This window comes from Nematolebias whitei, chromosome 8, assembly GCF_014905685.2.
Source record: "Nematolebias whitei isolate Nwh7 chromosome 8, NemWhi1, whole genome shotgun sequence".
In the NCBI taxonomy this organism is placed as follows: domain Eukaryota; kingdom Metazoa; phylum Chordata; class Actinopteri; order Cyprinodontiformes; family Rivulidae; genus Nematolebias; species Nematolebias whitei.
The window spans coordinates 12,192,272-12,217,042 of record NC_056505.1 but is presented as its reverse complement, the minus strand read 5'-3'; the positions used below and the strand labels follow the sequence as shown (position 1 = coordinate 12,217,042).

Sequence of the window (24,771 nt, the reverse complement as noted above, 5' to 3'; positions counted from 1 at the left end):
TTAATTAGCAGAAGAAAGCATAAATAACACATATTTGCTTAATTTTTTAAATAAGCAGAAATGAGCATCAAAAATTAGTAAATTTGCTAAAAAAGCTGAAATTAGCAACCAAAAAAAAAAAAAAAAACTGCTGAAAAGGTAGAAAGAAGCTTAAATTACCAGAAGGAGAGTACAATTGTGCCCAATTAGGCTGAAAGAAGCAGAAATAAGCATAATAAGTGAAAATTATCTGAAAAAAGCATAAATTTGCAAAAGAAAAAAACAGCTCAATAGTAGCTAAAAATCCGAAAGAAGCTTAAATTACCATAAGGAAGTGAAGAGAGCACATTTTTGCTGAATTAGGCTGAAAAAAGCTTAAATGAGTGTAAATTTTTTTTTTTTTTAGTCTCATTGAGCCACGAGAACTCATTTGCAAGAGAGACCTGTTTTAGGGAGCACATGGTGGTGGTGGGGGGGGGGGGGCCTTGCCAAGGGGCCCAGGGTGGGGCGAATGAGGGTGGGGGCAAGTGTGGGTGTTTCACCTACCCCATCCACAATTTTGTTGTTGTCGGGGCCGGGGTGTGAACCGGCGATCTTCGGATCACAAGCCCACCTCTCTAACCTCTGCGCCACCACTCCCCAAAAAAATGTGGAATTAGCTGAAAAAGCTCAAATTAGCATAGAAACGGCTAAATAGTAGCTGAAATAGTAGAAATAGTTGAAACATGCAGAAATAATCTGAAAGGAGCACAAAACAGCTGAAAGTAGCTGGATTTTTTTATTTAAATGTGCACAAGGAAGCTGAAAGAAGCTGAACCAGAACAAAAAGTGAAAGGAGCAGTGAAAGGTTGTAAACAGGTCTAAATATATGAAGGATGTAAAATGAGCTAAATTCATTTTGTAGGGAAAAAAAAAATGGCAGAAAAGGCTAAATATTTCAAAAAGCTAAAGTTGCACTAATCTCAAAAGTCGTAGCACCCTTCTCCTGAATGAGCTGAATGTTTTGATAGTTGTTGTAAAAGCACCAAAATTGTGGAACGAGAAAGATGCTGAAAAACATACGGAAGAAAAATGGATCACAACAGTGTGAATGCTTCATAAACATTCACACAATAAAAAAACATTCACATTTATTTTTTAAAACTACATGAACAATATTTTGGAGAAAGGATAAAAGTTTACTAATTTATTGGAGAAGGAGTTCTACATTGTTCATTTAGTTGATTTGTTGGGTCATTTGTTTTTGTTTGCTTGTGCTTGGTAAGTTCATTTTAGCCCGTTCTCAAAAACAAAAGCATAATATGGGTAACTGTTCCTTAAAAACTAGAAGCAAGCCGAGACCTTGGGGTCACTCAGGCCGTAACGTGTTGTGCACAGACAGACAGACAGTTAGACAGACAGATAGACTGATCAGATGATTAACTCCTAGACATGAACTACAAAATGTCTCATTCTTCAAGTCCAGTCACTCCTGAACCAGAGGTAACATCAGAAGTGTCTTACCTGCTGAGGAGACAAAGAACTGGACTGTTGCTCAGTGGTCCAATGTCCTCTTTTCAGATTAAATTAAATCTGCATGTCATTTGGAAGTCAAGGTCCCAGAGTGGAGAGGCCACGTTGTCTGAAGTCCAGAGAGAAGTTTCCAGTCAGTGATGGTTTGGGGCCATGTCCTTTGCTGGTGTTGGTCCACTGTGTTTCATGAAGTCCAGTTAACCCAGCATCTACCAGGACATTTTAGAGCTCGTCATGCTTCCTTCTGCTGACGAGCTTTATGGAGACGCTGATTTTATTTTCCAGCAGGACTTGACTCCTGCTCACACTGACAAAGGCACCAACAGCTGGCTGTGGAATACACTAATTTTCTGAGACACTGAATTTTGTTTTTTCACTATCTGTAAGTCATAATCTTCAAAATTACAAGAAGTAAAGTCTTGAAATGTTTCACTCTATGGGTAATGAATCTATGTAATATCTGAGTTTCACTTTCTGAAATGGCTGACAAAAAAAATTTAAACTTTTTCACAATATTCTAATTCTTTGAGACACACCTGAAAATTGCAGTCGTGGGTCACACAAAGTCACTCCAAGGGCCACAAATGGCCCTCGGGCTTCACTTTGGACACCTTCACTAGATAAAACATTAAAAACTAGTAGTCCTGCTCAAACCTACTGAAATCATTACATCGCTGAGTTCAGTTAAACCAAAATATTATTCAGCCTCATGTCGCGTGTATGTTTATGTGCCGTTTTTTTTCAAGGCACTGCTCTCTGGCTGTGATCAACGCTCTGGCCAACATCGCAGCCAACCTGCAGGGGGAGCAGCTGGTGGACGAACTGCTGGTGAACCTTTTAGAGCTGTTTGTCCAACTGGGCCTGGAAGGGAAAAGAGCAAGTGAGAGGGCCTCTGACAAGGGGCCGGCACTGAAGGTACGTGCGTCGCTGCGCCAACGCAACAGGAAATTCACACCAGCCATGTTTTTAAACTTTTATTCCTCATTTCTCCCCAGGCATCAAGTAGTGCTGGAAACCTTGGAGTTCTTATTCCAGTGATTGCTGTGGTGAGCTCTTTAGGGACATTTGACGTTGGTTTCCTTCAGGAGTTTGTGTAACAATACCAACACAAACTGGTCTACACAAGCACTGAGATTAACTTAATGTTAGTTTTACCGTATTTTCCGGCGTATAAGTTGCATCAGTTAAAAAAAGCATCATGAAGAGGAAAAAAAACATATAAGTCACACTTGTTATGTGTCACCGCTTCGCGTTTATTATGCGTTTATTTACTGGTCAAAATGGCTTCCATTTCACCTGGGTGGCGCAGCACCATCCATCGATTCATTCATCTGTCGCGGCTGGAGCTGCTAGCTCTCCAGCGTTCCTCCGCCTGCACCAGCTGAGTGAAGCGAGCGTGCACAGGAGGACTCGCTGTTGCATTTCTTAGTAATTTAAATCATCTGTCAAAAATTGTGTTATGAATGTGGAAAAAAATAAATTATATAAGTCGCTTCGACGTATAAGTGTCAGGGCTGACAAATCTATGCAAAAAAACAAACTGCGATTTATACGCCGGAAAATACGGTAACCATATTACCAAATATTTATTCAGTCAGCTGCTGCACAGACATCTGTTACCCGTTCTCTGCAGAATTTCATTTTTTCACACATTTTCGTTCTCGTAGAATGTGTTTGTTTTGCATAATATAGTTTTTAGCTGTTTGTCACGTTGACAAAATTAACAATTACCAAGTAAGATGTAAAACATTTTTTATGAATTACATTGTTGAAGAAAACAATGTATTATAGCAAATGTCATTTTACTTCATCTAAATTTTTCTGTTGTATATTGTTTTATTATCGCATTACATTATTATTCATCCATTTTCTTTGACATCATCACACTACAGCAGTAGAGCAGCAGCTGTTACATCATGTTATGTTTTGCACACTTTTCCTCTAGTGAAACATTAACAGACAACAAACAATCAGTGAGTCAGACAGACGAACTCAACGCTTTAAGCAACAGAACACGGTTTAAATGTTCTTTAAAAGTTTAAATTCACTTAAACACCCAAAGCTTTATAGAACGTTGAGTCAGTAAGGTGTCTGTAAATCACTGCAGGACTTGATTACCAGATGTGAAGTGTGCCAGGAATAGTTCAGTTCTGTGAGGGATTCACGACCCGGCCTATGAAGACGAGGCAGTCGGTGCGGTGTTCGTAGATGAGGAAGAGGAACGGATGATCCACAACGAAGCGGATCTGAGAGGAGAGGGGCATGAAGCCCACTTGGGTCAGAGCAGCAGCTTCTGTTCCCTCTTCGTTCACGGTGATGGTTCCCTGGTGCTTCAGCTGGGCAGCAAGATGGGAGTGGATCAGAACTGTGCACCAAGAGGAGCGTGCAGTGTTTTGTTTTTCATCAATGAGTTCACCTTACTCACCCAGTTCATGGTGACCTTTTCTGAAGTCATTCTACTGAAATCTCCACTCTGCTTGAAGATGTCAGTGAGGCCCATTTTCTTCAAATTTTCAATCAGGTCGTAGTTTCGCTCCAGTTTGAACCGAGGTAACGAGACCTCGCGAGTCCTGGGATCAAAGAATAGTGTCGTCACAAAACCGTTTAAATCACAACCTAATCTAAAATATTGTTCCTCCCTTTTATTATTAAACATGATGTTTCAGAAAGTCAGTGACCCTTATTGGTACCAGTTTCCTAATTGATACAGGAAATATTCTAATGCCTCTTTTCCATTAGCTCCATTAGTACCATTAGTACCGGTACAGCACGGTTCGACTCGGCATGGTTTGAGTTGTGTTTCCATTATACTATCATTAAGGTTTCTAGTGGGCGGGTTCAGCTCTGAGCCTGCAGGGGTCCGGGCCCTGGCCTCGCGTGTCGGCAGCTTGTATGATCGTCTGCGGTGACCAGCGGAGCTCAGAGCCTGTGGGAGCATGTAAGACCGGGGCTCGGGTGGGCCCCGGTCTTGCATGCTCCAGCGGGTCGGCAGCATGGAGGATCCTCCACAGTGACCGACAGAGCTCTGAGCTGGAGAGATGACTCCCTTCCTGGCCTGAGGGCGCGCCGAGGCTCTGGTGGAAAGGACCGGGGGAACCGGCGGAGCTCCATCTAGCTCGCTCTGAATTTTGTCGTCGGCCACCAAGGACAACAAAACGCATGCACCTCCGCATTAGACCACGGTGTTGTCATTATTGTTTTTAAAATCTTAAAAATAGGTCCAGTCGCTCCTCTAGTTCGAGTTATTGCAAATGGCGGATCGGGTTGTTGTGAAAGTTTCTCAAACAACCAGTGACTCCACCCCCTGACTAATCAGTGACCGACAGTGTTCTGACGTCACGTTTTAGGGCCAGTTCGGCCCGGTTGGAACCCCAGAGAAATGGGTACTGAAAAAGGGACCAGTTCCACGAACCGTTGCTACTGGAAAAGCCTTGTAACCGTGCCGAGTCGTACCGTTACTAATGGAAAAGGGCCATAGGTGTAGACGCTGGTAAAGCGTCAGTTGAAAAGTTGACTTTACCCATTCGGAGTGATGATTCATTGTTCTAGATTAAGGTATGTCGACATATTGAGTGTATATCTCAGTGTATTGTAGTACTGTCTGCGTATTGTAGTTCACAAAAGCCGTAAATACACAAACTACAATGGATTTACAAATTCCCTTTAGCAGCTGTATTGTGTGTTGTGGAGCAGCTACTGACCGGTTTGTCATGTTTCTGAGCCACTTGTTGACAACGGTTGGTGAGATCTCCTGCTCCAAGGTTCTCATTCCTGTGATTTTCCTTGGCAAGGCGATGAGCATACTGATGCTTCCTGTGTACGGGAGCTGAAGACGAGAGGGTTCAGCTGGCCTACTCATGGGTCAGTACCATGCAAGCTACTCAGAAGTTCTTGCTTTTTTACTCCTGAATCTTCAGCTTTAATATGAGAGTAAAGCCACTTACCTGCAGGACATCACATTCCAGTTCATGGTCCGCAGCTGCCAGGTAGTTCCCCTTGTTCGTCATCATCGGCACACGCACACTTGTCTTTTCATTAACTCTGAAGTTTCTGTAGTAAGTCATTTCTTTGGGAAATTTCTGTTCCCATGTTCCTGTTTATGCACATAAACAACCAAACGACTCGTACTAGGCTTAAACACAGCTGACGGTGATTACTTCCACTCACCTTTGAAGTACAGGTAGTTGAGTAGCATCAGCACCATGTCTGGATCCACATTCTTCAGTGGTTCCCTGATCAGCCCTTTGGTCAGTTTTTCAATGCGGCGGTTGGCCTTGTTCAGGAATGCCGGCTCTCTGAAGTCGACCGACTGCGGCTCAGCAAAATAATACGTTTTTGTTTCCGCTCGGAAAGTGTCTTTGATGGAGACGTTTTTCTTGACGTAGACGTCGTTTACGGAGCGGAGCGTGTACCCAAAGTTCCTCCTGAAAAGCCTGTGGGTCAGCTTCCTGAAGAGCTTGTGCACGGTCGTGTTGTCGTAGTGTTGGCTGGCGTTAACGAAGTCGGCGAACCCCAAAGCCTTGTAGATCTGATCATGAGTTTCAGGCCCTGCTCCTAAAGACATCATCCCCATGGCGATGGAGATTCCAGCAGGTGCTAGCAGGATGTTGTCAGTCTGGTTTACTTCGTTACGAAGGCTTCGGTAAAGATTAAAACCAAAGCGGGCGTTCACGATGTTGAGGCGTTGAAGGCGAGATTGACTGTGGAAGAGCCGCAAGAGTCTTGCTCGGCGAATTTTTGGATCGGAGGGTTCAGCAAAGATGTCAATGTCCGGCGCTGGTGTGGCTATCTCGTCAATCGCATCCCCCTCACTGAAAACCATTCAATAATTCATCATCTAATCAATAAATCTGAATCAAGCTTTGGTTTTTAATCATCTGGTTACTCCGTCTTTTTTTATATCCACACTGAATAATTTTAAAGTTTACAAGACAGTGGTGAGACCAGCTATGTTTTATGGACTGGACTGGAGACAGTGGCACTGACAAAAAGAAGGAGAAAGAACTGGAAGAGGCAGAAATGAAGATGTTGAGGTTCTCCTTAGGAGTGACAAGGATGGATAAGAATGAGACCATCAGAGGTACAGCACAGGTTGAACAACTGGGAGATAAAGTTAGAGAGACCAGACTGAGATGGTTTGGACATGTCCAGAGGAGGGACAGTGGGTATATTGGTAGAAGGATGTTAGAAATGCAGCTGCCAGGAAAAAGCCAAAGAATATGTGGATGCGGTTAGAGAGGACATGAAGGTAGTTGGAGTGAGGACAGAGGATGCAGAGGACAGAGTGAGGTGGAGGAGGATGACTCTCTGTGGTGAGCCCTGAAGAGGGAAAAGCCGAAAGAAGAAGAAGATTGAGTAATTTTAAATACATTTCTTAATATGGGTAAATTTAAAAATCAGTCTCTCTTATGCTCCCTGATTTTAAGTTTTTTCTCAACACGATCAAAACCATTAAAACTTACGTGTAATCGTCGCTGCCTGCAGCCAGGATCTTATCAAAATCAATGTAATCTTCATCCTCAAAGCCTTCAAACACAAGGTCATTGGTGACGGTGTTCTCTTTGTGGAACTCCAAGGGAATGGCCTCCACATCACCTGGTTCTAAGTCTCTGGGCTTTAGTTTGGGGTCACTGAAGTTGCTGAGGTCTTTGATGCCAGCCAGGGAGGGACTGACCAACAACCAGGCCACAGAAATGACCGTTATGACCCACATCCTGAAGACCGAAGCAGAACAAATACTTTAACCATTTTATATTATACATCGATAATTACATTAAAGGTAAAAAGTGTCTGGAGGTCTGTTGAATGTCTTACCTTTGCTTTTCCTTGTGGGAAGTGTGTAGCTTCTGTTCGTGGGACTAGAACTAGAAAACTGAACTTTGAAGTGTGCTTCTCTTAAAACAAATAGACCAAATCAAACAGTCCAAAAAGTCCGCTGACTGACTACAACCCTTAACTCTTCACAGCTCAGCTCATCTCTAAATAATACTAGATTTCATTTACTAACCAGTTTGTCTTGTATCTTCATGTGTTTTGTATTAATGTGGTTTAGAAAGATTTGAGCTATTTATATTGAAAGAAGCTACAGTTTGGTCATTCATTGATGGCCCGTTTGAGTGTTGTGTTTTGTGTAACTGTAATTTTTTAAATCTATTTCTTAAACTTGCAGCTGACCAGGCGTCTTCCACCAATCAAAGAGGCCAAGCCTCGGCTCCAGAAGCTGTTCAGGGACTTCTGGTTGTACTCTGTGGTCATGGGTTTTGCTGTGGAAGGATCAGGTGAGACGGAAACGAGCTCATTTTGATGTTTCTCATATTTGTAAAATGTTCAGCACCTCTGTTCTGCCTTTAGGTTCAAGTTTGGTTCATTTGTCAGGACAACAAGAACCGTCGTGACTTGCCAAAAAAAACAGCAACAACAAGAAATACCAAAGCATGCAACAAAAATACAGAACCAAGGCACCAAAAGTGAAAAAGAAATAAATCTGCAGCAGCATGGTCCTATTGGCAGAGTGGTTCTGATGACAGTGAGGTTATCTTAGCAACATGGTCTTGTTAGCAGTGTTAGCAGGCCTTGTTAGCTGGTCCCATCAGCAGCATGATGATAACAAGGACCGCAGCAGGTGCCCTCCCAGACTGCCCTCCAGATCCGGGTCCGGCAGACGGAGAACATCCAAGATTTCCCTGTGGAACCAAACGGGTCCGTAGAGTTCGATCCGTGCAGGCAGATGGAGGATCTTGTTAGCAGCATTAGCAGGTCCCATCAGCAGCTTGATGGTAATAATGACTGCAGCAGCTGCCCTTCCAGACTGCCTCCATCTTTATATAAGATGAGTTGGAGCTGACAGATTAATGTTCTGAGTTTGTTTTAGTGGACTTTGATTCCAAACTGCTCAAAAAGTTATTGATTAAACCATGAAAAGGTAAAAAAAACATGCATTTTATGTAAAATAAAAGTAAATTAATGGTATCTTCACTATATATGTTGATATAACCCATGTAGATTACAGGCATTTGTGCGCTAACTTGTCTGTTTCTTGTATACTTTGTCCTGTCAGGGCTTTGGCCAGAGGAGTGGTATGAAGGTGTGTGTGAGATTGCCACCAAGTCTCCCCTCCTCACCTTCCCCAGTGGAGAACCTCTTCGCTCTGAACTGCAGTACAACTCTGCTCTGAAAAACGACACTGTGACGCCGGTACAGTTTGCATATCTTGACTTGTTGTCACTTAAGACTGGAATAGTGGCACCAGGTTGTTAGATTGTGTGTTTTTGTCCTCTAGGCTGAGCTGAGTGAACTGCGGTTAACCATCAGTAACCTCCTCGACCCTCCTCCTGAAGGATCTGCCCTCATTAATAAGCTCGACTTTGCCATGTCCACATACCTGCTGTCGGTTTACCGATTAGAATACATGAGGTCAGCTCGAATGCCACCAGCTGGCATTTCCTTTATTTTGTCTCACCGGATTCCCTGATATGTTAAAATCAGATCGTGCAGCTTTTTAAAATCTCCTTTCTCTTGTATTCTGGTAGGATGCTGCGATCCAATGATCCTGATAGGTTTCAAGTCATGTTTCGGTACTATGAAGACAAAGCAATCCAAAAAGACAAATCAGGTGAGCTCAGGTAGAGTACCTCAACTACTTTGGCTAATGTAATCCTCAATGTTTGTAATTAACTCTCTGGACCTACGTTATAATCCTTGCAGGTATGCTGCAATGCATTATTTGTGTTGGTGATAAGGTTTTTGATGTCTTCCTCCAGATGATGGCAGAAAAAGTAGGTAACATCATTGCAAGAAATTTGATTGAGCAAAAACTTACCTCTTCAGGACCTGATGATGAAATTTAGTGTATTTGTCTGTTTCTAGCCCAAAACTAAAGAACATGAAGAGGAACTGGAGCGCCACGCTCAGTTTTTGTTGGTCAACTTTAACCACACTCACAAGAGGATCCGCAGAGTGGCCGACAAATACCTCTCGGGTCTGGCCGAAACGTGAGTAGCAGGCAGACGATTATCTTTTCTGCTTGCAGTTTGTTTCAAGGATTCAAGGTTCTTTATTGTCATTCGTGTCGCATGCGGTACACGAGGTGGAACGAAATGGTGTACACAGGATCCCAGTTGCATCCAACAACAGGAAGAATATAACTGTAAAAGAAACAGTAATAAGGATCTAAGGTGTAAACTAAGAAATACGCTAAACTAAGAATACAATAAAAAGAAACAATACGGCGAACAGCAGCACGAACGAGTCTGTGTGAGTAGATGAGTACGATTGAATACAGCAGCATGAAATAATCAGCAGCATAAGATCAGCAGCATGGATAATCAGCGGCACATATAAATCAAAGTGGCACTACAGTGATTTTTTTTCTGGGTTTGTATAAAGTTTTGTATTTCCCACAGATTCCCTCATCTTCTGTGGAGCGGTCGAGTGTTGAAGACCATGCTAGACATTTTGCAGACACTCACACTGTCTCTAAGCGCTGTAAGTATCAATAAAAATCAAACAATGAACACATTGTCAGATTAAAATGACTTTAGGAGGATGAATAATTTTTGGTTTAAATAATAACAGTTTCCATTGAAATCTCTGAGAAGTGTTTAAAAAGATAAATTTTCGTTTATTTAGGACATTCACAAAGATCAGCCGTACTACGACATTCCGGACACCCCTTACAGAATCACTGCTCCTGACACGTATGAAGCTCGAGAGGTGAGTTCCTGTTGTTAACACTTGTGACCACAAGAGGGCAGCATGGGATCACTTTTAAAGCCACTGGGCCTCAGTTTGCCAGCCTTTATTTTACTGCTCAGAATCCAGATTTAGTGTTTTTAAACCATGCTAAATGTTACTGAAATAAGCAAGAAATGCCACCTTTTTTATATATTTAGTGAAAATATTAGATTTTTTTTCTGCTTTTAATAAGGAATTGTAAAATATCTGTTCTATTTCAGAGCATAGTGAAGGACTTTGCAGCTCGCTGCGGCGAGATATTAAAAGAAGCAATGAAATGGGCCCCTTCTGTGACAAAGTCCCACCTACAGGTCTGGTCCTTGTTTTAGCTTAATATTATAATAAACTTAGTATATTTACATTACATTTGTAATGACGTCTAATGCAATTGTATGCTTGTTTACTGAAAGTTGCTGCAACATTTGTTTGACAGCAAACGTTCAAATTGTTTTTGTTATCGTTTTATGTATTTCATAGTTGTTATTTGGTTGCAGGAGTACCTAAACAAGCATCAGATCTGGGTGTCGGGGCTGTCGCAGCACACGGGCCTCGCCATGGCCACAGAGAGCATCCTGCACTTCGCTGGCTACAACAGACAGAGCACTACACTGGGCGTGAGTCACACATGCACAATAATATACACACATTTTCACTCAGAATTACCAGAGATTAAGTTTAAATAAAATGCTCTACCTAATTAATTGGACGTTGAAGTTTTTAAATTATATCCATCATATTTAGGCATATTTAAAGAAGGTAGAATAAAGGACAGTCGGCTGCTTTAGCAGTTTTGTTCTCTTCTGTTATTATTACTTTTAAAGACAATCACACTTTGATAAAGTGTCTTGAAACGTAAAAACACTGAAGCATTTTTAAAGTGTGCCGCACACTTTACAGCTAAAATTGAACCATCATCGGCCTCCGTTTGTTGAGTAGCATAGCTCATTAACACTTGTCCAACATTAACAGCAAATGTGTTGTTATCATAGCTGCTTTGGAGCTTTGTTAGTACTGATCAGAAGTGTTTTTGGTTTATGCGTATTAAATTCTGTATGAAATCTGCACAGTAACTCTGTAAACAACTGGTTGTTTAGAGTACTGTACGTCTTGTGTGAGCATGCTTACTAAGTCTGTGTGAAGTTATTTTGCTTGCTGTGCATTTCTTGTATGTTCTTGGGCTTGCATTCTGCTATATCTGTGTCTTTATTTGCTTCATTTGTTGTATTTTGTCTTTATTTAACGGCACCAAACTACCTACTTGGTTGCTTGGCTGGTTTACGGATTTGCTGGTTACCTGGTAACTTACCTGCAATGGACGGGTGGGTTGATTGGCTGATTTTCCATTTGGCTAACTCTATGCTGATGCTGCGCTCCATCCTGCGGCCATCCATAGGCTGCTTTTCCTCAGGTTGGTCTCTACTTTAAATACTGACAGACAGGACTCAGGCATTATACTTCAGTATATCCAGATGTGTTACTGTGCAGCTATCCTACTTACTTCCTTTTTGACTGTTGGGCCCCAGATGTTACCTTTACTGTATTTTCTGTTTAGACCACTCTGCTGACAGAGAGACCGGCATGTGTGAAGAAGGACTACTCCAACTTCATGGCTTCACTCAACTTACGAAACCGTTACACAGGAGAGGTACAGTTTTATTATAATTATTTATTAATTCATGTTGTTGCTCTCTGAGACGTTCTGGTCTGTTTGTGTGCTGTTTAGGTGGCTGGTATGATCCAGTTCTCAGAGGCCATTAACAGCCACTTCAACCTCACCAAGTTGATGATCCATCAGATGACTAGCGCTCTGGACAGAAAAGACCCAGAGGCCTTCACTCAAGCCATGTTCAAGATGGCCGCCCTGCTAATAACGACCAAAAGTGACTACTCAATTTGGTTCTTTTAACTATATAAATAATAATAATTTTATTTTGTAATGCAACTTGTTTTTTTCTATCGATTATTTGACTCATTCATCGTCTTCCAGACTGTGACCCACAGCTGCTGCACCATCTGTGCTGGTCTCCACTGAAGATGTTTTCAGAACATGGCATGGAAACGGCGATCGCCTGCTGGGAATGGCTCCTTGCTGCACACAATGGAGTGGAAGTGCCGGTATGTATATTCATGAATGTATTCCTAAAGTGAAATAAACGTGTTTATAAGAAGGTTAATGTTTCGATCTAATACATGGTGACAGGCAGTGTTTATTTTTCTTCTTAAAGTCTTCTGTCTTGTTTAAACTTCTTAAGTTCATGCGTGAGATGGCAGGAGCTTGGCAGATGACCGTGGAGCTGAAGATGGGTTTGTTTTCAGAGGCTAAAGTTGAGGCTGGCCCCCTGGCGGTCTCAGAGGAAAGTCAGCCAGCGCCCTGTGCTCCTGATGTCGTTCCTCACTTCCTCTGGATAGAGGTCAGTGACACACACGTGTTAACTATTGATCCGGTTTCAAATTTTGTTACTTTATTGCCATTTTATGTTACTATGAGAGTAATTTGAAGCTGTAAAATGAAAAGATCACTGCACTTAATTAATAAATTACACATTATCTATATTTGGAGATTTACTGGCATTTAACACCGCAGTCATAATGGGTTGAAGTGTTTGCTAATGGGAGGTTAATCTTCATTTTATTTATTAATTTAAATATATAAAAGCACTAATAAAAATGTGTATTATTTAACTCCACGTTCCACAAAACGGTTTAGTTTTTAATTGATGTAGACCTGTTACTCCTTTTTATTGACTCTGTGCTGTTCATTTTGGTTGTGTTGGAAAACATTTTAAGAGTCTGAACGTCAAGTTTCTTTCAGCTCATCTGCATGAAGTTTAGGTCTAGTTTATTTTATGGAAATGGAGGTCAGAGTTCAAATTTTACTTATTTTCTTTGGAAAATTTCTACAAAACATCTAAATAAACTGTTTTTTGATATAAAGTAAGAATGATTCGTCTCGTTTTATATATATTTACATGTATTTTTTTTTTTTAAGAGAATCATAGCTTTATTGGCAATAAGAGAAGATTTTTAATTATGGCACAATGTTTATCAGGATTTAAACCCAGGAAGTGATAAACTGTGACAGCATCATCCAAGCATTTTCAGCCTGATCTGATTCTTGTGTCCGGGTCTATAAACTTTGAGGACATGTCTTTCTGCATCCCGCATATCAAATGTTCAATCTTGGGGAAAACCCTAAATCTATTTCATTCATACTATTTTATTTATTCATACTCAAACTTCTCATCTCTTTATTTTTTCACCCCCTTAGTTTCTGGTGCAGAGGTTTGAAATAGCCAAATACAGCAGCGCGGACCAGGTGGAGATTTTCATTTCCATTTTGCAGAGATCTCTCTGTCTTAGTGTCGGAGGACCCAAAAGCAGCCTAAACCGACACGTTGCTGCCATCGGACCAAGATTCAGGTATCGTTTTGTGTGATTTAATAATGTGCTGAACAGCAGTGCGAAACGATAAACTGCTCTTTATTTCAGACTGATGACTCTGGGTTTGACTCTGCTGCACGCTGATGTTGTGACAAACGCCACTATCAGAAACGTGCTCCGAGAGAAGATCTATTCCACAGCTTTTGACTACTTTAGGTAAAAATAATGATCATTTTTTGTGACCAGAATAGGAAGTTGAACTTGTTTTTGCTCCGTTCATAAAACTGTGTTGCGTTTTCTTGTTTCCTTTAGCGTCGCTCCCAGATTTCCCACTCAGACAGACCAAAGGCTAAGAGAAGACATCAGTATAATGATCAAGTTCTACGCCTGCCTGCAGTCTGACAAGAAGTACCTGACTGCCATTCAGCTGGTTCCACCAGGTAAAGGAATTAAAAAAAAAAGTTGTTTTTCAACAAAAATTACATAAACTCTCCAACACAAGCTGAGTATCTTAATTTTTTATTTATAATTTTTAAGTTACAGGCCAGATCATTTATCTTTTTTGTTGTTGTTGTTGTTGTTCAGATCCCCAGGACATGTCTGTGAACAGCTTGTCTGCGATGGCCGTGGCAGACAGCCGCAGCAGTCTGGATGTGGCTGTAGGCCAGAGGCAGCAGATTCCTCAGGGATGGATCAACACCTACCCTCTCTCCTCTGGGATGTCCACCCTCTCCAAGAAGTCAGGTGAAAAACACCGACTCTTAAAAACAAACGTTGCACAGTCAACCTCCAGCTGCTTTTTATGCTCAAGTGAAACAAGAGCTTTTAGTTTATATATATATATATATATATATATATATATATATATATATATATATAATAAATGTGATTTCTGTATTGTTTTAGGGCTTTCTAAAAAAAGCAACCGAGGCACCCAGCTGCACAAATATTACATGAAACGCAGGACGCTGTTATTGGCTTTACTGGTATTTACCTTTTTTCTACAACTTTTTACAAGACTAATTAAGTAATGATAAAGTAAACCATAAAGAGACCTACATGTACACCTTTCAGACCTTGTTGTAATTTAAGTTCCCCTCCTGTGTGTTCCTCTTCAGGCCAGTGAGATTGAGCGGCTGACCATTTGGTACAACCCGTTATCCACCCAGGAGCTTGCTATCACAACAGAGCAATCTGTGGAGACCAGTATCGCTAACTGGAGATCCAAATACATCAGTCTGACAGAGAAACAGTGGAAAGACAATGTCAACCTGGCCTGGAGCATAGCTCCGTACCTCGCCCTGCAGCTGCCTGCCAGGTACGCAATGAAACAACGACCTACAAGTCGTGGCAGTTTTAACTTCAAATGCAGTTTATTTCAGAATATTTATTGGGAAATAATTTCCAGCTTCCATTGTGTACTTTGTCGACTAAAAATGGTTTAACCCAGAACTCTGTCCTATTTGGTCTGAACCTGTTGTTTTTTGAATATATACAAATAGTTTTGTTTGCTTTTTTCTTGTTTGTTTTTAGATTTAAAAACACAGAGTCCATTGTGTCTGAGGTGACACGTCTGGTGCGAATGGATCCAGCTGCTGTGTGTGATGTTCCTGAGGCCGTCAAGGTGAGTGAGCTCCGCACCACGAATCACGAGTACGGCAGGTTTTATTCAACAACAACAACAAAAAAAGGTATATTTAAATTAAAAGAAAAATCTGGTCTTTGTTTATAAAGGAAGCACACAAGACCAAGACGTTTGAGCAATATAATGTTTTTCTTTCAGAGGTATGTGAAATCAATAGTGGTGCATAAATTGTACGCATTAAACAAGGTAAAAATTAAGAATATTTATATTTTCAACTGTATTCTAACATTAAACAGACACTGAGTATAAAAACTTAAAGGTAAATGCATTCACCATTAATATCTTTGTGTGTTTGACTCAGTTCAATTCAGTTTATATAGCTCCAAGCCACAACAGAAGTCCTCTCAGGACACTGAACAGAAACATTCATATACATAAAAAGTAAGTTAATAACATTATTTATCTGAGAAGCAAACCGCTTTGAGTCTAACTTCATTGCAGACTCTAATCCTGAGCAAGCATAAAGGCAACAGTGGAAAGGAAAAACTCCCTCATGAGGAAGAAACCTCTAGCAGAACCAGGTTCAGGACAAGCGGCTGGGTTATGTTTGATTATGGGGGTTAAAAGACATCCTGATCAAAAATTGCACTAAAGTATTTAACAGTAGAACTGGAGGCCAAATTAATACCATCGGTGAAAGACTGCCAAATTTATTCCTAAGATGTTCAGGTCCAAAAACCAAAACCTCAGTCTTGTCCGAGTTCAAAAACAAAAATTAAGGGTCATCCAAGTTTTTATGTCTTTAAGATGCTTGCAGCCTAAGTAGCTGATTTGATTCATTGGGTCTCATGGACAAATATACTGTACCTGTGTAATCATCAGCATAACAATGAAAGTTTATCCCATGCTGTTTAATAACTTTACCTAATGGAAGCATATATAAAGCAAAGAGTATTGGTCCAAGCACTGAACCCTGAGGAACTCCATGACTCATTTAAAAATTTTTGTGTTTTATTTGAGACATTTATTGTTTTATTTCTATTTTGATATTTTGCCTGAATTGTATACTCTGTGCACAAACGGGTCATTCAGAAGGTGTGTCTTGTTACTTTATTACGATTAAAGAAGGTTTTGTCTGGTTTGGACGTATGTTTGTTGTGTTTTACAATCAACACAAAGTAAACGAGCTTTTGATACACTGGACTCACCAAGTACAGCCATGAAACTTAATGTATTAATAACATTTTATCACTAAAATACAGTGACTGCGTTTCAGAAAGGCTACAACAAGTTGGACAACAAGAAAAGTTTTTAATGATGAAAGATTTGGTTTCAAGCTGTCGTAACTTCACCTGTGTAGATATGTTGTTATTGAATGAGCTCTTAATGACCTGTTGTAAAGGCGGCAGAGCTCAGCTTCCCCACGGAATGACCTGTTGTGATTTTATAAACTTGTTTTTTTTTTAAGGAACTCGTAAACAGAGCTTCCTCCTGAGGTTAATTTGTGCACCATCAGATCTGATCCTGTGATGATGATTGCATCACAGGATGTAAATGTTGACTAAACTGATTTTTTTTTGTTTCTTTTCTTCTTTTTTTTTAGTTCTTGGTAACGTGGCACACAATTGATGCTGACTCTCCAGAACTGAGTCACATCCTGTGCTGGGCCTCAGCAGACCCTCCAACTGGACTGTCCTACTTCTCCTCCATGTACCCTCCTCACCCCCTCACGGCTCAGTACGGGGTCAAAGTGTTGCGCTCCTTTCCTCCTGTAAGCACATAAACACATGACACAGGAACAACTAATACTTGTCTTTTTTCATTTATGTTTTCTATGCAATAAATCTTTTATTACTAATATTTTTAGGATGCCATTTTATTTTACATTCCTCAAATTGTCCAAGCTCTTCGATACGACAAGGTGAGTACTACATTTTCTCAGACAGAACATTATTTTAAAGCCTCTTACGACGTCTAATTTTTCTCTTTTTTTTTTACGTTAAAATACAGATGGGTTATGTCAGAGAGTACATCTTGTGGGCCGCTCAGAAGTCTCAGCTGCTGGCTCACCAGTTCATCTGGAACATGAAGACCAACATATACTTGGATGAAGAAGGACACCAGAAAGACCGTGAGATATCCTCCGTTTCCACCTGACTCATCATGAGCAAATAAAAAAGTATAAATCAGCCGTTTGTTTTTATTTTGTTTTTTTAAAACGCAGCTGACATCGGCGAGCTGCTAGAAGAGATGGTGGAGGAGATCACAGGCTCCCTCTCTGGCCCGGCCAAAGACTTTTACCAGAGAGAGTTTGACTTCTTCAACAAGATTACCAACGTGTCTGCCACTATCAAGTACAACCACGCTTTACTCCTGACCCTTACCACCTGATTTCTCTTTTCTTTGCACTTGTGACAGCTGTGGCGTCAGGCATTTTGTCCATCTGTGCATCATACATCATTCTGTTGTGAGAAATGACTTCAGGGCACAGGGGCTAAAATATTTAGGCATCTCTCAGTTCAGTTAGATTACAATTCAGCGTAGAGCCCGGCCGATATAGAAATTTTGGCTATCGCTGCTACTGATATTGGGAGGGAGGCAGGCTAATGCCGATAACAGATCTAATGGCTGAAAAATTTAGAGCTTTGTCCACCCCCAAGAATCTAAGTAAACAGCTACTTTTAAACCTGTTTCAACACTTGAAGTCTTGAAACAGTCTATTTTCTATCCTCCACTATTCACCATAAATTTTTCGAGTGTTACAAAAATATAAATTAAACAAAGAAACACCCTTCTCTGTTCTTGTTTAAACAGTCGGTCACGTATGAAGGCCTAATTAGTATGGACCGCAGCCATTTTTTTTACTTTGCAAAGAAGATTTTAGACAAACAATGCATTTCATTGAGGACGACAAAGATACTGTTACTAACACTGATATATTTTACTTCTACGTTACGTTTATTGTTCTGCCTAAAGTTTTACAAGGCAATAGCCTATGCTAGGTTATCTAAATGTTAGCTTTCTAACTTGAGAGACACATAGCTAATGACAAGCGGGTTGGAGGATGAAGAGGATTTATTATTGCTGATTTTTTATTTTTTATTTTACAGATCAGTTGAAATAAACATATAATGCTCTGTTCAGCAAACTATGCTACACAGTATTGCTCCCTGCTTCGGCTGTGCTGAAAGTGAAAGTTAAAGTGCATGGCTATGTTTTGAAAGTAGTCCACATGCGCCCTCTGCTGGATACATTGTATAGCTCGTTCCCAGCATTTTAGGGATGAAAATTAGAAGCCTTTGTATCAACACATAATGAGGCAATTATCACTGATACGATAGGTCCCCAAATTCTTATATTGGCCTAAAATATTGGCCCTGCTGATATATCGGTTGGGCTGTACTTCAAAAACTCCCTTGCACATACCATTCTCCCAACTAGTCACCAGCAGCAGCCCAGTGAAAAACTACCTTTGAAGTAGGGATGCACGATATTGGACTTTTGGCCGATATGCCGATACAGATATTTTATATACTTTTCTTTGTCAGAACATAGCCCTCTTATTTAGGCTTATTTGCTACAAAAATTGTGTAACAGCTGTAAGAGCTGGTGACATATATTCAGTAACAGCCTTATGATATGCATAGCACTTTAACTTGTATTAAATGAAAAGTGTTAAATATTTATTAGCATTAGTCACCCGCAATGCTGTCTCACATGTGGAGGCTTGTTCCAGGTTCCTATAGCTGCAGTGTGGGATCCTCTGCACTCCTGTGCACGAAGGAGAGACTTTTTAAGTTCAAAGTTTTTGTCTATCCATTGTGCCGTAAGACTAATCATGCTAACGGGGCTAACACGTTGGAAAAAAATCTCAGACTGGGGACGATGTAGCGAGGCTCAACGTAGTCCATAAATTTTCGGAATCCGACATCCTCACCAACGAAAAATAAAACTTCCACACCGCCGACATTTTGAATTTTCCTCTCCGCCTTGAGATCAGGTAGGCGCACGTGACGTCATCACGTTGTGCTGCCACGCCATCATGTTGTGCTACCGCTGCAGGTAAAAACAGCGCCTTTTATATCGGCAAGTTATTTTAATGGAATGGCCGATGTCCACTATTGAACTTTAGCGCTAATATCGGCCGATACCATGCCGATAATGTCGTGCATCCCTACTTTGAAGTATGCAAGGGATGCAAGTGTGATGTTTTGTAAATGTTTATTTGATGTGTGATGACCTTTAACCTCACAGCTAAATGTATTTTTGTGTTTTTGGGTGTCAAAAGGTGTGCAGCAAGGTGGAGGTTGTAGTTTAATCTAAGTTAGTTGTACAGGTGAGATCAGGTTCATTTGGAGGCTCACAAAATGCTTAAATTATCTGTTTTTTTGTTTTGTTTTGTTTTTTTAAGTTAGTTTTAGATGTTTGCTTTACTAAAGGGCAAACACATTTACATTAACTTTGATTTATTTGTTTCACCTCAATCTCCTGTTTTTATTACTTTAACTTGGATTTTTTTTTCTCCTAAATTCTTCTTCATTTGCTGTAGAAGACTGAAACACTGATACAATATAATGCACTCATAATCTAATGTAATTTATAGAGATTTAAAGAAAAATGTTTACAAATTAAGTGATTTTGATGTTTATAAAAGCTTTAAAGTAATTACGTTGGTATAACTTTTGTTGAAAGATCCCTCCAGGTAACATTTAAGGTGTTTATGATGTGAGATTTCCCACAAGCAAAGATGTTTTGTTCTTTGTGCCATCTCCTGTGTTCTGCTCTCTAAATCCCTTTGTTGTTCATTAATTTAGCCATTTGTTGCTCCTCTGTCACTTTAATTATGCATCACTGTGGAAAACAGTTTACTGTGCTGTGTCTCATCTCTGACTGCACGTCAGCCGATGTGATCGCAGTGCAGCTGATGAGCTGCTTTTTGACAGCCTGCATGCAGAAAGTGTTTTGTCAGCTCTCTAGAGAGCCACATGTTCCCCTCTGGCCTCATTACAACACTAATTGCAACAACAGGGGAGAAACCTCTGCTGTCCCCCGGCTTCCACTCCCTATTAGCGACTCTCCTGTGTGACCAGCAGCAGAACCTGGCTGTCACTTGTGGTCTGGAGTCATTTAGTGAGATGCCCATAGATGTCAATGGTCTGAGGAGCATATGTTCAGACATAGAAGTGTGCAAAGTCTGTTTTTAAGTTGTTTGTCTTTTTCAGGCCTTTTCCAAAAGGGGAGGAGAGGAAGAAGGCCTGCCTGGAAGCCTTGTCCCAGATTAAAGTCCAGCGTGGCTGTTATCTTCCCAGTAACCCAGAGGCCATAGTTTTGGACATAGACTATAAGTCTGGGACTCCCATGCAGAGGTGGGCCTTCAAATTACCAACTTATCCTAACTAAAATAAATTCAAGCTTCACTGCATTTTGTTCTCTTCTGTTCGTCTCCATTTAGTGCTGCCAAAGCTCCATACCTGGCCAAGTTCAAAGTCAAGAGGTGTGGAGTCAGTGAGCTTGAAAAAGAAGGTACTGTTAAAATTCTCCTCCGCAGATGGATTAAAATATTCTGCTTTGTGGGATTTTTGTGCAGTCATAATTCATACAGGGAAACTTACCACAGGTAAATTTGTTCTCCATCTTAACGTCTTCCCTCAGGCCTTCAGTCTCGCTCAGACTCTGTAGACGAGGTGAAAAACGAAGAAGAGGCCAGGAGAGTCTGCTGGCAGGCAGCCATCTTTAAAGTTGGAGACGACTGTAGACAGGTCCCCTGATCGTTTACTTCCTCCTCTGCTTTCATCTGTGATCCGTCTCTGATCAGATTTTGCTAGCTGTCCAGTTCTTTACCATTTGTTTGTTTTTACAGGACATGCTGGCTCTTCAAATCATCAGCTTGTTCAAGAACATCTTCCAGATGGTTGGTCTGGATCTTTATGTGTTTCCTTACAGAGTTGTGGCCACAGCTCCTGGAGTGAGTTGTTTCTTTACACTTTACCACTTCTTACAAAGTCTATAAAGTCACAACGTGTTAACATTATCAGAAAATATGCTGTCTGGATTAGTTTTAGTATTTAAAAGCTGGAGATCAAATGTGTTTATACCCTAAGACTTGACAGAAAACCCAGTCACAGGCTGCTGTAGTACATATTTCATTACCTGGTAACAAGTTAAAGCTGGATAATCAGTTTACAAAGCAGGACTGTGTGGCTTGTGTACTGTTTGTAGCATCTTTGCTAGTTTTTGGTTCTGTAAATTGTTTAGGCATTTGTGCAGTTTTATATTGGAAATTCCAGTAACTGGTTAGTCATGTGCTTTAAAAAAACAAAACAAAAAAAACTCTGTATTCTTGCTTGTTCTTAGCCATGCCTGCTAAATTTTCCATTTCTAAACTGAGTCAAGCCTCTTCCTGAAGTTTCCTGCGCTGAGTGGAAGGAAACTTACTTGTTCGGGTTGTGTGAGTCCACCTTGTAGCCACTTCACTTCATGGTTTGCCTGAGGGTGCTGTTCTAATAACGCACGGCTCATTTCCATCATGTTCGGTTCTGTCTGATGGGCCTTCCTCTGAATGGAGAAGACTAGCACAGAGGATGTTGGGCCATATTTGGGCTTAAATTTCCAACTGTTTGAGACTCATTCTGAGCACCAATATCTGCTTTAATATATTGTCAGTTTAATTCTGTTATATGTTTTTTAATTTCATTTTAGTTTAGTTGTTTAAGCTGTATGTCCTTTTAGTCAACTTTTGTTTCTCTTAAAAGGGTTTATGAATAAACCTTCTCTTACTATCACACAAAAGTGTAAACAGGCCTGCAGTAAAATGGCAGGTTTCATTCAGATCCTCAGGTCCTCTGGTCTATAACTACAATCACCTTTTTATCATTTGTGTTCTGTTGTTCCGTCAGTGTGGAGTGATTGAGTGCATCCCAGACTGCAAGTCTCGTGACCAGCTGGGCCGACAGACGGACTTCGGGATGTACGACTACTTCAGGAACCAATACGGAGATGAATCCACGCTCGCATTTCAGAAAGTAAATACCCAATTTAACTATCTCTATCAACCTTATGTAAACGTCATCTGTACTCGGTCATGTTTTGATGATCTCTCTCACTAACCCTCTAAACTTTTCTTCCCTTTCATACTTGTTGTTTCAGGCGCGGTACAACTTCATCCGCAGTATGGCAGCTTACAGCCTGCTGCTCTTCCTGCTGCAGATCAAAGACAGACACAACGGAAACATCATGCTGGACAGCCAAGGCCATCTCATCCACATTGGTGTGCTTTTTTTTGTTTGTCCCCAAAGCATGATTTCTTTTTTTTTAAATGTTAGTCAAAGTTTGTGGCACATCATGACCTACGTGTAAGCTGTGTAAAGAAAATAAAAACTTGCAGCATAGTTTTCAGCAGTATATTGTTTAAAAAAAAAAACATTTATTTGACCACCTTGTTTATAAAGAGACAAGACATTATCTTTACATTGCTTACTGAAGTATTCCTAACAATCCTTCTTGTTCTGTGGTCTCTGTTGTGTTCATGAATGTTTTCAGATTTCGGCTTCATGTTTGAAAGTTCTCCTGGCGGGAACCTCGGCTGGGAGCCAGACATCAAACTCACAGATGAGATGGTGATGATCATGGGTGGGAAAATGGAGGCAACACCGTTCAAGTGGTTCATGGAGATGTGTGTGAGAGGATACCTTGCAGTGAGGTGAGTTGCAGATGACCTAAAGTAACCTCAGACTTCACAGTCAGATGGTAGTAATGGTGCCTTGTCCTCTTGGGAACCAGGCCCTACATGGATGCTGTGGTCTCCTTAGTGAATCTCATGCTGGACACTGGTCTTCCCTGCTTCAGAGGACAGACAATCAAACTACTCAAGTGAGTCTTAGTCGGGCTTTAGTGCTTCTGTAACTAAATAATCATGTAAGTACCGTATTTTCCGGAGTATAAGTCGCACCTTTTTGCATAAATTTGTAAGTCCTGCGACTTATACACCAAAGTGACTAATATATCCCCCCCCCCCCATATTTATAACCCAATTTTTGACTGACATCTGATGCTTTCATTCTTTCTGACATTAAAAATATTGAACTCTACCATTTGCAGCCGCTAGAGGCACTACAGGACCTCTAGGCTTTTGACAACTACCGGTAAGCGTATCTGTTTTGGGCACACCAGCCCACGTTTCTGGGTGTTCAGCTGTGACCCATAACAAATGTGACGAATCAGCAGTGACGCATAATAGATGTGACTTATACGGCGAAGCGACTTGTTTACGTTTTTTCCCACTTTATTAGACATATTTGGACTGATGCGACTTATACTCCGCTGTAACTTGTACGACGAAAAGCACAATATTTTAAATGTTACAAGCTGTTGTTAATTTTCTCCACAATCAGGCAGAGGTTCAACCCAGGTTTGAGTGAGAAAGATGCCGCTTCCTTCATCATTAAAGTTATCCAGAACTGTTTCCTCAGCAACAGGTCGGTAGATCATTTCCTTGTTTCATTCCTTTTTTATTTTTTTGCTGACTCCAGAAAGCATTTGTCTGATTGCATATTTTTATTCTTTTACAACAGGAGTCGGACGTATGACATGATCCAGTATTACCAAAACCAGATCCCGTACTAAACATTCGTGCCTGAGCATGTGCATATGTTGGCTGGTACATGATTTGTGCACGTGTGCCTTGGTTAAATTCTCTACTGACTCGATGTTTCTGCGAATTGTTGAATAATTGTTGTTTTCTTTGTCTTTGCGTTCCTTATTTATTATGTTGAAATAATGTTATTATTGCACTAGCATCTTGACTTCTGTGGACTTAAAGTGATGCCTCTTGGTAATTTGCACGCTCGGTAAATCAGTTTGTGCCAACTTTTTGCTATTTGTAATATTTGTGAATGGATTCAGTTGATTTTTAAATGGAGGTCTGAAGATTTAAATGTAAAGTAGCTGAGAGTAGACAGGGTTCTGTTCCGACCAATGTGGCCTATTGTCATCTCGTACTTGACTGTGTTCCTGTGCTCCTCTTTGTAAACGGACCAGTCGGAGTTCTCGATCCGTGCCATCGTCCTCAGTCTGTGTTCTACAGTGAGACTTGACTGTATAGACTTGGGTTACACTGTGTGTTTCTCTGTGGAGTTTTCACATTTCCAGTATGAACGGGCGCGCACTAGTTCTAGAAAATACTGGGACTGAGTTTTGTATGTTTAGCAGTGCCAAACAGGAGGGAAGATAATGCACTTAAATTATTTTTTTCTATTGTTTGTGGATGAAATTAAGGTACGTTTTAAATGCCGGGCCGTTGCATGGAGTCAAATGTTAACCATGGTGTCAGCTTGTGTTCGATGTGGCTTTAGATGAAATCTTTTTGGTCTAATTTATTCCAAAGTGCTGTGCCCGTGCCACCATGAAGTCACTGATTGTTAATGGTTGTAAAGATTTTGCCTCTCTTTGTACATTTATATCCATATTCCATTTTCTGTCTCTTTTTCTATTTTCATGCCTTTTGAATGAGAAAGCATACAATATGAAATCAAATAAAGATCTATTAACTTAAAGAAACATTGTTTTTATTTTAACTTAAAAAT

General features: G+C 40.6%; 2 protein-coding genes across 2 annotated transcripts in view; one reads left to right on the top strand and one right to left on the bottom strand.

Annotated features, from left to right (window-relative positions):
* Positions 1-23,812, top strand: part of pi4kab (phosphatidylinositol 4-kinase, catalytic, alpha b) — a 36,027-nt gene extending 12,215 nt beyond the window's left edge. Inside the window, exons 17-53 of the mRNA XM_037680040.1 lie at positions 2,238-2,406; positions 2,487-2,537; positions 7,661-7,769; positions 8,549-8,685; positions 8,771-8,904; positions 9,021-9,103; positions 9,196-9,266; positions 9,358-9,482; positions 9,894-9,975; positions 10,120-10,203; positions 10,446-10,535; positions 10,719-10,838; positions 11,777-11,869; positions 11,948-12,104; positions 12,212-12,339; positions 12,477-12,635; positions 13,493-13,644; positions 13,714-13,821; positions 13,918-14,045; positions 14,191-14,349; positions 14,512-14,591; positions 14,724-14,923; positions 15,139-15,229; positions 16,794-16,961; positions 17,058-17,111; positions 17,201-17,321; positions 17,415-17,544; positions 20,413-20,556; positions 20,643-20,713; positions 20,843-20,949; positions 21,051-21,155; positions 22,087-22,212; positions 22,337-22,457; positions 22,730-22,889; positions 22,970-23,059; positions 23,581-23,664; positions 23,761-23,812. Of these exons, the coding sequence (XP_037535968.1) occupies positions 2,238-2,406; positions 2,487-2,537; positions 7,661-7,769; positions 8,549-8,685; positions 8,771-8,904; positions 9,021-9,103; positions 9,196-9,266; positions 9,358-9,482; positions 9,894-9,975; positions 10,120-10,203; positions 10,446-10,535; positions 10,719-10,838; positions 11,777-11,869; positions 11,948-12,104; positions 12,212-12,339; positions 12,477-12,635; positions 13,493-13,644; positions 13,714-13,821; positions 13,918-14,045; positions 14,191-14,349; positions 14,512-14,591; positions 14,724-14,923; positions 15,139-15,229; positions 16,794-16,961; positions 17,058-17,111; positions 17,201-17,321; positions 17,415-17,544; positions 20,413-20,556; positions 20,643-20,713; positions 20,843-20,949; positions 21,051-21,155; positions 22,087-22,212; positions 22,337-22,457; positions 22,730-22,889; positions 22,970-23,059; positions 23,581-23,664; positions 23,761-23,812 (4,243 nt within the window). The remainder of the gene's footprint in view (positions 1-2,237; positions 2,407-2,486; positions 2,538-7,660; positions 7,770-8,548; positions 8,686-8,770; positions 8,905-9,020; positions 9,104-9,195; positions 9,267-9,357; positions 9,483-9,893; positions 9,976-10,119; positions 10,204-10,445; positions 10,536-10,718; positions 10,839-11,776; positions 11,870-11,947; positions 12,105-12,211; positions 12,340-12,476; positions 12,636-13,492; positions 13,645-13,713; positions 13,822-13,917; positions 14,046-14,190; positions 14,350-14,511; positions 14,592-14,723; positions 14,924-15,138; positions 15,230-16,793; positions 16,962-17,057; positions 17,112-17,200; positions 17,322-17,414; positions 17,545-20,412; positions 20,557-20,642; positions 20,714-20,842; positions 20,950-21,050; positions 21,156-22,086; positions 22,213-22,336; positions 22,458-22,729; positions 22,890-22,969; positions 23,060-23,580; positions 23,665-23,760) is intronic.
* Positions 3,281-7,379, bottom strand: serpind1 (serpin peptidase inhibitor, clade D (heparin cofactor), member 1). The gene is made up of 7 exons (XM_037680953.1): positions 7,306-7,379; positions 6,954-7,205; positions 5,659-6,302; positions 5,436-5,584; positions 5,193-5,317; positions 3,917-4,061; positions 3,281-3,827 (listed from the first exon to the last, which is right to left on the bottom strand). The coding sequence occupies exons 2-7, from the start codon at positions 7,202-7,204 to the stop codon at positions 3,636-3,638; spliced, it is 1,506 nt and encodes a 501-aa protein (XP_037536881.1). The 5' UTR covers position 7,205; positions 7,306-7,379; the 3' UTR covers positions 3,281-3,635.
* Positions 23,813-24,771: the final 959 nt, after the last annotated feature.